Genomic DNA, 16,518 nt, shown 5'->3' on the forward strand with positions numbered 1-16,518 from the left:
CTTGTGGCTGCCGTGTGTGTGTGAGTTTGTGCTCATGCGTGATTCCTGAATCTGCAAGAGTCAGTGTATGATTAAATGTCTATTCCTAATTGGATAAATTAATTAAATAGAATTCATGTAGGATTCTAATTCCAATTAATTCGCATCCTACTAGGATTACGATTCCTTTTCCATAACTCTATAAATAAAGGCCTAGGGGTCATAATTTATATACAAGTTTCAAAGTATTCAAAAGTGAGTTTTTTGAGAGAAAATCAAACACACATCTTGCCCCAAAAGTGCCGAATTTTCTGAGTACCTTAAGGGCGATTCTAGTTGGTCAATCTTAAGGCGGATCCGGACGTGCTGTGGACTATCTACGGAGGGACGACACTTGGAGTCCTAAAAGACTTGTTCTTGTTCGGTTCGGGCGCAGCTAGGGAAGGCACGCAACAAAGAGTATGCATCTAATTATGCTATATGATTATGTGTAAATAATATGTTTCCTGGGTTAATGGTTGTTTCCGCATGATTTATGTAAATGTCATATGTATCATAACCTAACAGCCGCATCCACCTCTGTCGCCTCAGTACTGGCGGTGTCAGCCGTCTTCGCTAACTCTTCCGAATCCACCACAGGCACCGACAGGTCAGCCATGGTACCGCCATTAGCCAGATAGTCGTCCACCTCCTTCTGACACGGCCAAAGGCTAGTCTCCCCAATCAAGCAGGAGTACATCATTTGCGCCCGCGTCCTCCATATAGCGAGAGCCTCAACGTCCTTCGCCTCCTCCTGCAGGGCGTCGTACAAGCTCCTCAATCCATCTAACTCCTCCGTTGTCGAGGCCAGCTCTTCCTTCACTTTCTCCAGATCTTTAGCCACGTCGGCTAACTGCTTATCCTTACCTTTCAATTGATCACCCTTGGCCTTAACCACCGCAGCAAGGTCCACGACCTTCTTCTCAGCAGCCTTCCACTTCGCTTCCCACGACGCGGCCGCCTTCTTCGCCGTCGCCGTCAGCTGCCTCGCATTCGTCACCTCGTCGCACAGCAACGAACATTGCCTACGTACAGCCAAGGCAGCCTGCGACGCCTGCGCAAAACCAATGCCAAAACAAATTTACACAACACACATCTTTTGCAAACAAAAAAGAAGAAAAAACTAAATAAAACTCACCCGCAGACTAAGTTCAGCGGCGTCCGACGCGACAGGAAGAGGATCCACCTCGTGATATCGTCGATACGTCGTAGGCAAGATCAAGAGATCAGCGAAAGGCCATATAACAGACGCCTCTTCATCACCCAAGAATCCTGGGGGCAAAGTGATAACCGTATCCTCGACAGGATTCGTCTCAGCAGGACGCTTCTTGGCCGACGAAGTAGACACTTTACTAACGTCGACAGCAGCAGACGACGCCTTGAACGGCTGTGGGGGCGATGACGAAGCAATCGGATGAAAGCCTTCTGCTCCTATGACGACAGGCGTCTCGGCCGACGAACCTATCGCAGAAAACCGAGGTACGACCGTCATACCTTGTCCACCAGAAGTCGAGGACGACCTCAATCGCTTCCTCGCACGCTCCTGAATCTCGCTCTGAGACATCCTTGACACAGGCCTAGACGACAGAGTGTGCTCTACACCCAATACAAAAGATCAAGGTCAAACACTATCCAAAGCAAAAACAAAAATATATACAAACCCCGAAATAAACAAACGTCAAATACCTGAGTTGTCAGCCATATCGCCTACTTCACCTTCGGCGGACGATGAGTTTGCCACTACCTCTTCAAGCAAACCCAACCTTTTCCGACGACGAGTCAGTTGACCTGATTCCTCGTCTATTTCCTCCTCCTCGGCGACGTCGCCTGACCGGTTCACCTCCTGCTCGTCTAAAAACTCCCCGTCGCGACTAAAAGACCTATCCTCGACAGAATAACCCAAGAATTTCCGATACTTATCCTCAGAATCAACGTTCAACTCAGTCAACGACGACGCCTTGACAACTGCAAAACAAAACCAAGTAAGGCGACGTTCAGTAAAACGACGAGAAACAAAGACAAAACAACACATTTACCTTCCGTCGTCCATCCCTCGACCAGAAACCGCCCTTTATCTCCCAGAGAATCTTTGCCTACGAAGACAAAACGACTCTGCCAACCCCTGTCGTTCACACCTAAACCAACACCTAAGTTCGTCTTCCCCTTCTTCGTGACCAAGGTATACCTACAACACTTCTGCAGCGCTAGGTCGTAAGTATACATCAAGTCAGACAGGTCAAACGGCATACGCCAGTTTGCAGTAACTCCGTGCACCACCGTGAAAACCCGCCATATCTGGGGCATCAACTGACCCGGGCTCAAATGGAAAACCTCGATAAAGGACCTAACCAGAGGAGTGAAAGGAAATTTGAAGCCAATTGTGAACGGATACTCATACATAACCACATACCCCTCTGGACAGTCAAAGGCTTCCTCGTCCGAGCCGGGAATCTTCACTTCCGCCGACGGCGGCAAACCAGCAAGTTCAACAAACGCCGCCGGATCCACCACAGTAGAATATATCGGGTTAAGGGACTTAACCCGAGTGGATCCCGACTCCCCCTTTCCTCTCGCTACAACCGACTTAGATCTACCCATCTCGCTTACAAAAATCTACAAGAAAATCGAAAAAAGAAAGCAAATTTTACCTGAAACCGAGCAAACTCAGTACGAAAATCGACTTCGCTTTCTCCCTCTTCTCTCTCCTGCTTTCGGATCTAAAATTTTTTTTTTTGGTGTGAAGAACTTTATTGCATGTCGTGAATTGATATTTATTACTCTGGAATTCTGAACGGTTTTGTCCCACGAACTGGGCAGTTGAAGACGGTTTTTGCTTTTTAAATTTGAATTGTTTCTTTTGCTCTGTGTGACTCCGCAAATTCACAATTGGGGGCAAACTGTTATCCCACTTTTTGGACTAACGACATAACCGCTCTAACGTTTGATCATGTCGTGTCAACCAGGTTCTGTCGCGTCGCAGGTAAACACAGCTCCAGGGAGATACGTCCGACGTAGCATCGTACGACGAGGCATAAACGACGAAGGACGGGCGACAACGCACAGGCAACAGAGACGCGTCCTCAAGGAACAGGTTGATAAAGATAAGTTAACCTAAAGCCCATGATAGGCAGCGCCGTCGCACTAGCAGGAATGAGTCCAAGACATGCGCGAGAAGCGCAGAGGTGGTTGAAGACTAAAGAGACGTGTAACAAAGATATCCCTATCTTTGTGGGATTCTCTCAACCAACTAGACCGTTGGAAATATCTTATAAAAGCATGAAGACGATGACAAGCGGAAAAAAAAAAAAAAAAAAAGCTCTCATATTCTCAAGCCATAAAAGCATTCAAATCATTCTTGTATTCGTTATTTATATTTTGTTACATTGATTTCTAGAATAAGATACAAACAATCATATAGGAAACTTAGTGGATTGATAGCCTCATAGCTATCCGCGGTTTTTTACCTTATTCCTGGGTTTTCCGCGTCAACACTTCTCTGTGTCGTGTCTCTCTTTGTCTTCCCTTATTTTATTATCGCTTAGTTAGTGTCGACCTAAGCCAAAGATCGCCCCTAGACGAAATTTGGCATAAACATCCTTCAAATAAGATCCAAAAAACATGATAGTCTAGTTAATAGTAAATACATGTAGTGATGCAAGGTGTAGACATACATAAATATAAACTATACACTTGCATATTATCATAATGGATCAGGCGATCAACTCAAATACGTCAGTTCAATTATTCACTTATTGAATTAGCTAACTTAGCCATAAACCCATTTAAGAAAACTCTTTCAGTCTTGCTCATAATATACCCCATACATAAAAAAACAACTTTCAAGGAAGATAAAACCGTATTAAACGGAAAGTATGAAACAAGTAAATGGAATTTATTGTCGGCTCAATTCAACATCCATAAGAGACTAATCCTCTAAAATTAAAAAGCAATAATCTAATAAATACAACCCACTTCTGTAGGATGTAGCCAGTTCATCTCAACTCAAAGGTTTCATACTCAAAATTCAGCCCACTTCAGAGAATTCAAATGAATAACAATAAATTAATTAAACAAAATTCACCTCAAAATTGCTCGCAAAATTAACCCCACAAAGCAATTTACTTAATTAGATGCTTAACTTATTTAGAACGTAGCAATCAACAAATTAAACTGGAATATTACCTATTTCTCAACAAATAACACCATTGTTGCATCTTGATATCAGAGTTATTGCAATTGTAGGAAAAGACAGAATATAGTGTGACTCGGGAAATGCCCCGGCTTAATTATTACTTTGAATATCATATTGTATTATTTGAGTTCCAGAATATTAACTACGTAATGAAAATTAGCAACAATAGAAGAAATAATGAAAAAAACACAAAATAAACACCCCCAATATAAGTTAGATACATATGAGTTGAGTGTGAAAGCATAATATAAAAATAACTAATATCAAATCCTCTAAAAAAATGCACCAAGAAGTTAAGAACCCAACAAATACATTATGCATACATTAAAAATGCAATAACTAAGATAGTTGTGCACAGATTCCATAAAGCATAGTATCAAATATACAACCGGGAACCAAAAAGAATTTCCATTTACCTTGCCAGCTTTCGAGAAAAATTCATAAACATCCTTCTCAGTTGCTTTAAGAGGCATCTTTAATTAGCCAGTACACCAAATGAAACATTTTTTAAGACTTATAAACCACTGACATATAATAGTACTGCATAAGTAATTGAAGAATCAGTTGAAGGACAAACACATGGTATGCAAAAACTGTTAGATGATCCATCCCTGGGTCAACTTCAGGCTCCACTACTTGTGTTTTCTTCCTTAATTTTCCTGTAAATCGTGAAATTTAAAATTAAAATATAGAAACATATAGAAGGTAATCATGACATTCCCTCTGACCAGTCTTAATGTAAACATCAACGGTATCCTAATGCCCCTAAAGATACTACCTAGGATGAGTCAATTGTAATGTTGATTCCTTTAGTGCCTTGATCCAAAATGCATAAACACTTTCCTATTCCCCAATAATTATAAAGTATAGTCAAATTAATTTTCCCTGAATCTTTCAACCCAGATGAGAGTCTTATGCTACAAAACAACCAATAGCCATTTCGATTTCCCCAAGCGATATCTTGTTCTTTAAACTGAAGCCTGAATATGTGTAAAGAATAAACATATCATGAACACTTTCTTAAACGAAATTGGACTATGAAACCTCCGGGTATACACAATGCATCGAAATTTCACAAGTCAATCGATTTTTTTCTATCAGGAAATTGCAAAATACCCAAGTTTATGCGATTCAGAGTCTTAATTTTATCACAATATCGAACGGCAGTACAATGCACATGTTCAAAGCAATTAATTTAAAATAGTCAAACAACAAGGTACCGACTATCTCTAGACTCAGTTTCTCTCAACTCTCTTTCCCTTCTCTCTCTGCTCATCTCACTCCCGATATCATGCTACTTTGTCCAACTACTACTTCGCCTCTCCCTCTCCCGACTCATCTATCACTCCCCTCTAGCATCCCGCTTTGACTTACTGCTGCTTTCGCCTCTTCCTCTCCTTCTCACTCTCACTCCCCTTCTCTGTATCCTTTTCGTTCTGTCTCCTGCTCTATGTCCTCTTTCTCTCTCCACTCTCTCCTTGTCCTTGTCTCCGTCCCTTTTCTCCCTATCTCTACCCCTGTCCCTTCTCTCCCTATCTCCATTTTTGCCCCTTCCCCAGTCCCTGCCCCTCTCTCTTCCTCCATCCCTATCCTTACCCATAACCTTTCCCCTTTCTCCATGTTAAGTTATGATACATATGACAAAACATAAATCATGCGGAAAAACCTTAATGCCAGGAAACATATTATTTACACATAATCATTTAGCATAATTTAGGAGCATACACTTTGTAGCGTGCCCTCCCTAGCTGCGCCCGAACCGAATAAGAACAAGCCTTTAGGACTCCAAATGTCGTCCCTCCGTAGATAGTCCACAGTACGTCCGAATCCGCCTCAAGTTAGACCAACTAGAATCGCCCTTAAGGTTACTAGGAAATTCGGTTAAGTGTTTGCAAGTGTTTGGCTTATTTTTCTTTCAAAACTTACCCTTAGGATACTTCAATCCCATATGCATAAATTATGACCCTAGGCCCTTATTTATAGAGGTTGGAAAGGGAATTGGAATCCTAGTAGGATACGATTTAATTAAACTTAGAATCCTACAAGGACTCTAATTAATTAAATAATCCTTGTAGGAATAGGAATTTAATCATACACCAAATCCTAATAGATTTAGGAATTGTGCATGAACACAAACACACACACGCACGGAGCCACGAGGGCGCCCGCACGCGTGCGCTCGGCCCACGCAGCCCACGCTACGCAGCCTCGCCTTGGCGCGCTGGGCCTGCCTTGAGGTGGGCTGGGCGTTGGCGCGCGTCTTGCTTGCTGGGCGATGGCCTGGCTTCGTGCTGGGCCTTCGTCCGGCAGGCCTCGTCCGATGCTCATTCGTACGATACGCTTCCGATTAAATTCCCGGTTCCGGAATTCATTTCCGATACGAACAATATTTAATATTTCCGATTACGGAATTAATTTCCGTTTCGAACAAATATTTAATATTTCCGTTTCCGGAACTATTTTCCGATTCCGATAATATTTCCGATTCTGATAATATTTCCGTTTCCGGCAATATTTCCGATTCCGGCAATATTTCCATTTCCAATAATATTTTCCGATACGTACCATGTTTCCGTTTCCGGCAACATCTACGACTTGGATAATATTTATATTTCCGATACGATCCATATTTCCGTTTCCGGCAATATCATCGTTTCCGGAGTATTCACTTGCTTGTGACGATCTCAGCTCCCACTGAAACCAAGATCCGTCGATTCCGAATATCCATAGATAGAGTATTTAATGCCATTAAATACTTGATCCGTTTACGTACTATTTGTGTGACCCTACGGGTTCAGTCAAGAGTAAGTTGTGGATTAATATCATTAATTCCACTTGAACTGAAGCGGCCTCTAACTAGGCATTCAGCTCACTTGATCTCACTGAATTATTAACTTGTTAATTAATACTGAACCGCATTTATTAGACTTAACATTGAATGCATACTTGGACCAAGGGCACTATTTCCTTCAGTCTCCCACTTGTCCTTAGGGACAAGTGTGCATTTCCTAATTCCTTTGTCGCTCGATGCTTTCTCTTGAACATAAGGTAAGAGTTGTCATCCTTATTATGTCCAGAGGTGTTTCTCGATTTCAGAGTTCAACTGATCAAATAAACAGATAATCATAGCCTATGATTCATCCGAGCACGGCCATGCATTTTACAGTTTCTAGCTCTCCGAGTGGCCTTGTACAACTTTTAAGCATCTCATCCCGATTTATGGGAGGACAATCCCAATCTTGCGATCTTGAGATTAGACTTCGTTTGATAGGTGATTACCTGAGCGTTGCCTTTATATCCTCCTTTTACGGTGCGACGGTTGGTCAACGTCAAAGCAACCAGTTCTCAAACAAGTAATCTCAAATCACTCAGGTATTGAGGATTTAGTGTCTAATAATTTTAATGAAATTTACTTATGACAGATTTTCATCTCTTACAGTAAAGTTTCATAGGTCTATCCGATACTAGTCTTCCCAAAGTAAGTATCTATGAAAATGATTTTGACATTGCCATGTCCACATAGTTCAAGAAACAGAACTACTAGTCATCTTGCATTCTAGTCGTCTAACGTTTTCTATGCGTCCAATTTTATAGAAAACTCCGACTAGGGACCATTTTCAACCTTTGACATTCAAGTTCACTTGATAGACATTTCTTAGTCACAGGACTGGTCCTGACAGTCTATCTTGAATATATCATCAAATTGAAGGGACTCGTCATTTAATACTAAACCAAGATTAAATGGAATATGAAAATACATTTCATATATGATAAATGTTCAACCCCAATGTTTTACAACCATGGGCCTCAAACCCATCTTTAAAACAATTAATGGAATTCAAAGCTATGCTTTATTTCCAGTGCTACAATGTGAGTGTTGCTTCTCACTTGTTGCATAGGTTTAGTTATCATGCTTTGCCAATCTTAATATCCTTTTCATCGAATGTTCTTCGAGATATGATGATAAGATCTTTTGAGTATGTTTACTTTGCGATCTATTCTTTCTAGCTACAAGAGTGGTTCTACGCATTTTGCAATGAAGAACCATCAAGTCAGCAGACATGTGATCTACCCAAGTTCAATAAAGAACTCTTTAACATAAACAACCTTGTTTAATTGCTTCTTAGGCAATAAGTACTTTTACTTTAACTATATAGGTTTCTAGTGATGCTTTGTTTGGATTCACTTATCCAAGCAGTTCACAGATTTGTGGAAGACTTTCCAGCTATATCCTAGAACATAGAAATTAATATTTAATTTCCCACGCAACAACTCATGGTCTCCAACCCATGTTGCCATTTTCAAAACACGATGCTCTATAGCTCGTCCTTATCAATGGTTAACTCCAAAGGGTCTTGCTTGATCCTTTGCCAGTGTTTATGCGTGTAGCATCAATATTTAGCATATCTTTATTTCCTTGAATCAAGAACTATTCCTATGTACCTTTTCAAGTACCATAAGTATTCTTGATCTCAATCTAGTTGATCTTCACTTAGATCAATAGAGATTGGTATATGTTCGTCATGCCTAAAGTCATACGTTACGTTTTTGGCGATCCTCATATTATATCATACATGATAAATTCTTTTGCAGAATAATTCCCAATTGAATTCTATTCATGTAACTTTAGCTCATTCAATTTCAGTAGATACTAAATCCAGCTAAATTCTTTGACATGTAATATAGGTTAAGAATCTTACTTAGATTCTTTGATGTTTAACTTAGTAAATGCTTATACATAGTTCAAACATCCTTTACTTAGATTTATTCATATGGGTCGAATATCTCCAATGGAGTCTTTCGTGTTTGATTTAGTAAATTCCATTACTCAATCTAATGTCATAAGATCTTTGTAAATAGATCTTAATACCCAGTATGTACTAAGTTTCGCCATGGTCCATCATTGATGAATAATTTCAAATCTAAGTCATTAGAATTTGAATGTTATTTCACAATAGAGAGATATGTGTGATACACATAGGACCATTAAGTTTTATGTACTCCCACTAAACTTCTTATATATCTATAAGAATCATGTACATTTTATGAAACTAAAATACTTATTAGCTTCACTAAAATACAATTCCAATTCCCAATTGCATGCTTAAATCTGTACTTAGATTTCATAAGCTAGCTTTCGTTTTCAAGCATTATTTGGATCCACAAATCCTTGACATGCCATGTACATAGTTTCTTCGAACATTTGACTGATGAAGATGTTTTGTCATCCAATTGCCATATGTACCAATATGCAACCATTGCTTGATTTATAGACTTGAGCATTACGATTATGCATGAGGTTTCAACACAATCCACGCCGTGAATTTGCTTGTAACCTTTAGCAACTAATCTAGCTTTGTGTGTGAACACAATTTCATGTTTGATGGTTTTTATCCTTAAAACAAACTTGCAACCAATAGGTGTGAAACTATTCTTGCAAATCAACAAAATTTCAATTTTGTCATCAAAACATTGAGTATGTTTTATGGCCTCTAACCATTTAAAACATTTGAGTCTATATATGGCCTCTAACCATTTTAGGGAATCTGGGTTTCGTCATAGCTTTCTTACAGGTCACAAACTCATTAATCTACATGATAATAGTTTGACTGCAAGTTGTAGGTTTCTTCACTATCTAATAGAAGAATTGCATAGTTTCAGTGACCTGAACTCCATGTTTCTTCACTATCTAATAGAAGAATCTCATAGTTTCAGTGATTTGAACTCTATGCCTACTTGGGTATAGAACATCAAACAATAGAATATCAATAGCCACTTGAAAGTCCTTTGAATATTTTGTTCTCTTTGAAGCACTTGTAAAGTCTTCTAAGAGATGTCTATTCTTTAAAGCCACTTCTAAAGTCCTTAAAGAATAAGTTCGGATTTTCTGAAGCACTTCGAAAAGCCTCCGGAATGTCCGTTTATGTTTGTTGTTCGCCTCGAAAAATTTCGAGGTCTATTTTCTCCCACTTGTCATTTTGGAAACGAATCTCCAAAAGGACATTATTTCAAGCAAACAAACATTATGTTCTCAAAAATTCGTGGTAGAAACAATACCCTTGTGTCTCATTTGAATAAATCACAATGAAACATATATCTATACTTGGGCCTTAGTTTTTCGAATGACAAACACTAAGCTCCCACTGAGTTTTGCAACTCTCTAGATATATTTTATGAAAAGTTATTCTGAAATTACTTTTCAATAGCTTTGACGAATTTGGTTTAGTTTGGTGGTAGTTGAGCATTTTGTTTTAGAAATTATAGGAAAAGTCTTTATGATTCATTATAATCGAATCAAGTACTAATTGACTTCGATTATTCCAACTAAGATATGCCATATCTTATGGACCTAGATTGTGAAATTACAACACACAATCATTGATGATCATATTTGGTCTCAAGTAATCATCAACATGATCTAACCTATATCTTTATGATTTCTTGCCAAGTGGATTTTATACTTCTGAATCTTTGAACTAGCCAAACAGATTCAACTTATATCACATTTGAGTAAATAAACCTATATTCACTCAAATCTATGTGAAATAATAAAGTCATAAAATCTTTCTTTAGCTTTGAACTCTATTGTCTAGGCGTTCTAACAATAGTTCATATCTTTTGTTACTTTCAACAAGTAAGACTAGTCGTCTTAAATTGATCTAGAAATCAATGAACTTTCAAAAGTCCATCAAAATAGAGCTTTTGAATGTTAGCTTGTTGATATGGTCTAAGCAACAATGCCAAAGATTAGTGGAACTCAAATCAAGGGGTTGATTTGAACCTAGTAAAGTTCTTTAAAGAGTTGTTTGTTTTAATCAAGCATATTGACTCAACCCGTAATTGACCATTTCATTCAAATAAAAAAAACAAACATTGTTTTTGTTTTACTTGAATGTGAGTCTTTCTGTGTTTGAAAACAGAAATTTAGGTATGTTGATTATGGAACAAAATAGCCATTAAGTTCCAGCCTTTGAAAGGACTTAAAACAAACTAGATGACCCTACAACTAATGTAGCATTTCCATGCTTTATTTCCCACTTGTAGGTCATTAGTGTATCCTAGCTTCCATTGTTTGAGTTATTACCGAAGTAAGAACCTCAAGCGGTATATATGATACCAAGGAAGTTTGATTGCTAGGTCATTTCTCTTTAAACATAAACTTATAGGTAGAAACGGAATCGTAAATTCCTTTCATTTGTTCCTCGTTTTCCTATTTCTTGTACCCTTTCTTATAGTCTTAAGAATTGAATTCTTTAGTGTTGACTTTTATACTTTGTTAGACATGTCCAATGTCACTCCAACAAGGTTCTTACCATTTAATTTATGTTGAATATTCTGTTTCAACTAGATGATCTTACCAGAAGCTTCTAAAGTTCTCTAAGCATCGATCTATTCGAATGTCTAGGGACTAGACTCATTCGAGAATTAAATGGACAAAGATATTAGGTTGTTAACCATTGGTAAAGCTGAGTGTTTAAACTCAATGCTTTATGATCTCAAAACTACATTGTATTTTGAATTCACAAGCACCAATCGGTTTGCCATTCGATTTTGATACTCCAAAACAACCATAAAAGTCATTAAAAGAAACGTACATTTAAATTGCTCATTTTCTCTCATTTCCGTGAATCGTTTTTGGATTCATTACCAATCAAGGAAATTTATTGTTACCTTTCTAAAAGGATTTATTGCAGTGCAAGATATTTAATTATAAACAATAATTAAAACATACATTGAAGCATGCAAAGTCTAAACATTTATCATGAGTAATAACTTGAAAATTAAAGCATTCATGCAATTCAAACAAGTTATTAGCATTTTATTCGATTTTATTGTTCCGGCAGGTGTGAATAAAATGATTCTAAGACCCTAAAACCATTGAAGAATTAATCACATTATGTATTTTGACTCAATTCTAAAACATTTTAGGTAAGCAAAAACCTTTTGCTAATAGTCTAGAAACTACTCTTGGTTGATAGGTACGTCTAAGAACTTATTAGGTAAACCTATCGATTTTGCCACGACATAAAAGGACTCCTTACTTATATCGTTGAGTTTCACCAAAACTAACATGTACTCACAATTATTTGTGTACCTTACCCCTTTAGTATCGACAAGTAACACCTCGCTATGGCGGAAAACTATTACTAAGATCGATGTAAAGGATATCCAAGTAAGTGTTATTTTGGCATGGCACCTTTTAACTCAATTTTTAAGTTTGGAACTTAAGGCTCTTATTATGTTGGTTAGATTTTAAGTGAACTAAAATCCTTAATCATGCAACATAATCAAGCTTTGATCTCATGCATATTTAAGACATATTTAAAGCAATAAATAACTTAAAGCATGCATACGATAAATGTGATCTAGTATGGCCCGACTTCATCTTGAAGCTTCAACTTCAAAGTCCGTCTCGAAAATGGAAACTTCGTCTTGAAATTCACCGTGGGAGGCGCCATTTTCTCCAAATAGGATAAACTATAATTTAAACTAATTACAACTATTTGATGGTACGCATACCATATTTGAATTGAAAAACAATTTTGGTACTTTAGACCATTTACATTCAAATTAATGGTACGCAGACCATATTTTCTATCCTATTTGGGCCATACAAGTCACTTCATAACCTGCAAAACAGTACATATACAATATATACCATTCACCCATTCATTATCATGAATGGCCCACATAGCTGGTTAGTAAAGCACGTTATGCATCACATAAATATTTGCAGCAATTAATCAAGGGCACCAAAAATCTACCAATTATTCAGTCCTTATTAATTCTAATCAAGTTGTTTAACCTTAAGGGACTTGTAGACCTAATCCAGAGTTTATGACTAAAAGGGCTCCCACTTAAACCAATAAATTCATATGCTTTACTAATTTTAAACATAAAAATGTATTTCTAGTCTAACCGGAAACATACAAATTTAATTAAAATTTAAAGCTCATATAAATTTATAATTGAATCCACATATTTAATTTATTTTCAGTCGTATTTAAATTAATTCATGATTTTAATTTTAGTAAAATAATTAGAATAAATGAAATTTATTATAATTATAATATTCAAAATTAAAATCCAAGAAAACAATTTAAATTATTAATTTTAAAATTAATTAAAATTACATAAACTAAAAATTTCAAATTAAAATTTTAAAACGATCTAATTGTAACACTTGGTACGCAACATCACCACGCAACGCACAGCCATAGGCCACACGCACGCAGCCATTGCTGGCCATGTGCACGCAGCCTATGTGCTGCGTCGCATCCTTCGCTGCACACCATCGCAAGGCGCCTCGAGGCACGCTTGGCCTCTGGCTCGCTGCGCGCGTCTGCCCTCGATGCACGCGAGCTTGCGCTCGCTGCGCGCGAGCGTTCGTCGCTGGGCGTAGCGCTCGTCGCACACGAGCGTTCGTCGCTGGGCGTAGCGCTCGTCGCACGCGAGCTTACGCTCGCTGCGCGCGAGGCTTCGCACGTTGCGCGCGGCAGTTGCGTCGTGGCGCAACTCGCCTGCTGCCCACACGCGACTGTCACTGCCTTGTTCTCTCCCTTGCCCACTCGCCCATCGCACATAGCACACGACACAAGGCAGGGCTGCTGCCTTGTGCTCGTGCACCATAGCCTTGCTCGCTGCATTCGTACCGCATGGGCGACGAGCTCCCTTGCTCGTTGTCGCATGCCCGCACTATACAACACCCCTTAAGGGTAACACGTAGCGTCCATTGCTTTGTGCGTGCAAGTTATATGAGCGAATCGCATAAAAATTAAAAAATTTATTTTCAAAATTAATGACAAATTAATAAATCATATTAATTTCATAATTTTAGGGCGAAAAATCAAAAATTTATTAATTAATTGATTTTCGATTCCATGGATTCAAGTCTAGGTCATAAAAATTTAAAATTTAACATAAATTTACAATTTTTATGGTGGTTTTTAATCATAGGTATCTAATTAAATTATTAATTAATTATGAAAATAAAATTAATTCTAAATTATTCCAATTTTCAACAAATTAATCATAATTACAAATTAGATTGCATAATTAACAAGGCTAGGCATTCAAACTTGTTAAACATATACATTAGGTCAATAAAAAATTCAATATTTATCAACAAGAATCGCAAATATTTAATTTAACATCTTAAATTTACAAAATTTTTGCGTTCGAAAAACTAAAACCTCCGAAAAGTCATAGTTAGGCTTCGAATTTGAGAATTCTGGGTTCGGCCGAAAAATAATTTTTTTGTCAAAATATTAGAATGCCTTTTACATGCGGAATTGACACAAAAGTCACTCGATTTGGATGAGTAACGAAGAAACTGCCGAAAAACTGCGTACATATAATTAAATAAACGCAATTTGCAATTAATTAACAATTACGAAAATTAATCACCCCTTTTAATTCTTGCAAATTTGTAATATTTAACCATGTTTATGCAATTCAGATTATGAAAATAATAAGAGGCTCGTGATACCACTGTTAGGTTATGATACATATAACAAAACATAAATCATGCGGAAAAACCTTAATGCCAAGAAACATATTATTTACACATAATCATTTAGCATAATTTAGGAGCATACACTTTGTAGCGTGCCCTCCCTAGCTGCGCCCGAACCGAACAAGAACAAGCCTTTAGGACTCCAAATGTCGTCCCTCCGTAGATAGTCCACAGTACGTCCGGATCCGCCTCAAGTTAGACCAACTAGAATCGCCCTTAAGGTTACTAGGAAATTCGGTTAAGTGTTTGCAAGTGTTTGGCTTATTTTTCTTTCAAAACTTACCCTTAGAATACTTCAATCCCATATGCATAAATTATGACCCTAGGCCCTTATTTATAGAGGTTCGGAAAGGGAATTGGAATCCTAGTAGGATACGATTTAATTAAACTTAGAATCCTACAAGGACTCTAATTAATTAAATAATCCTTTTAGGAATAGGAATTTAATCATACACCAAATCCTAATAGATTTAGGAATTGTGCATGGACACAAACACACACACGCACGGAGCCACGAGGGCGCCCGCACGCGTGCGCTCGGCCCACGCAGCCCACGCTACGCAGCCTCGCCTTGGCGCGCTGGGCCTGCCTTGAGGTGGGCCTGGCGCTGCCTTGGGCTGGGCGTTGGCGCGCGTCTTTCTTGCTGGGCGATGGCCTGGCTTCGTGCTGGGCCTTCGTCCGGCAGGCCTCGTCCGATGCTCATTCGTACGATACGCTTCCGATTAAATTCCCGGTTCCGGAATTCATTTCCGATACGAACAATATTTAATATTTCCGATTCCGGAATTAATTTCCGTTTCGAACAAATATTTAATATTTCCGTTTCCGGAACTATTTTCCGATTCCGATAATATTTCCGATTCTGACACGGCAATATTTCCGATTCCGGCAATATTTCCATTTCCAATAATATTTTCCGATACGTACCATGTTTCCGTTTCCGGCAACATCTACGACTTGGATAATATTTATATTTCCGCTACGATCCATATTTCCGTTTCCGGCAATATCATCGTTTCCGGAGTATTCACTTGCTTGTGACGATCTCAGCTCCCACTGAAACCAAGATCCGTCAATTCCGAATATCCATAGATAGAGTATTTAATGCCATTAAATACTTGATCCGTTTACGTACTATTTGTGTGACCCTACGGGTTCAGTCAAGAGTAAGCTGTGGATTAATATCATTAATTCCACTTGAACTGAAGCGGCCTCTAACTAGGCATTCAGCTCACTTGATCTCACTGAATTATTAACTTGTTAATTAATACTGAACTGCATTTATTAGACTTAACATTGAATGCATACTTGGACCAAGGGCACTATTTCCTTCACTCCATCCCTATCCCTACCCATGTGTCTTCTTTCTCTATTTTCCTACCCATTCCTCCCGCTTTCTCTCAATTCCACCTCCATTTACATCCTCGCTTCTGGACTTCTTCTGATCATCTTCATCATATTCTTCACAATGATCATCCCATTAAACATCCTTCCTCTTCCTGTACCCATTCAACGAATTGGGGAAATTATTTCCACAATAAAACAACCAAAAATCGAATAAAATAGCAGAAAAAGAAACGTTGAAATAGTAAATATTCCAATTCAATTAAACCAGCCATAATTCAACAAAATCAACAATTAAACCCAAGAAACAAAACCCTAATTCGAAAAATCCAGAGAAAGGAGAATCATACCAAGCAGAAAGAGATGAATTGGTAGTGAGGAGATTCAGAAGGAGTACTCGTTGTGAGGAAGAAAATTTCAATCATCGTTCATATCCACACGCATTCTA

The 16,518-nt window shown here is 38.3% G+C and overlaps 1 protein-coding gene across 1 annotated transcript; it reads right to left on the reverse strand.

The window, feature by feature from the left end:
* Positions 1–532: 532 nt before the first annotated feature.
* On the reverse strand, positions 533–5,810 carry LOC110805637 (uncharacterized). The gene is made up of 7 exons (XM_056842398.1): positions 5,585–5,810; positions 4,733–4,869; positions 4,627–4,683; positions 2,055–2,631; positions 1,705–1,983; positions 1,157–1,614; positions 533–1,072 (listed from the first exon to the last, which is right to left on the reverse strand). The coding sequence occupies exons 1-7, from the start codon at positions 5,808–5,810 to the stop codon at positions 533–535; spliced, it is 2,274 nt and encodes a 757-aa protein (XP_056698376.1).
* Between the last annotated feature and the right edge of the window lie 10,708 nt (positions 5,811–16,518).

Source organism: Spinacia oleracea, chromosome 4 (assembly GCF_020520425.1).
Source record: "Spinacia oleracea cultivar Varoflay chromosome 4, BTI_SOV_V1, whole genome shotgun sequence".
Lineage (NCBI taxonomy): Eukaryota > Viridiplantae > Streptophyta > Magnoliopsida > Caryophyllales > Amaranthaceae > Spinacia > Spinacia oleracea.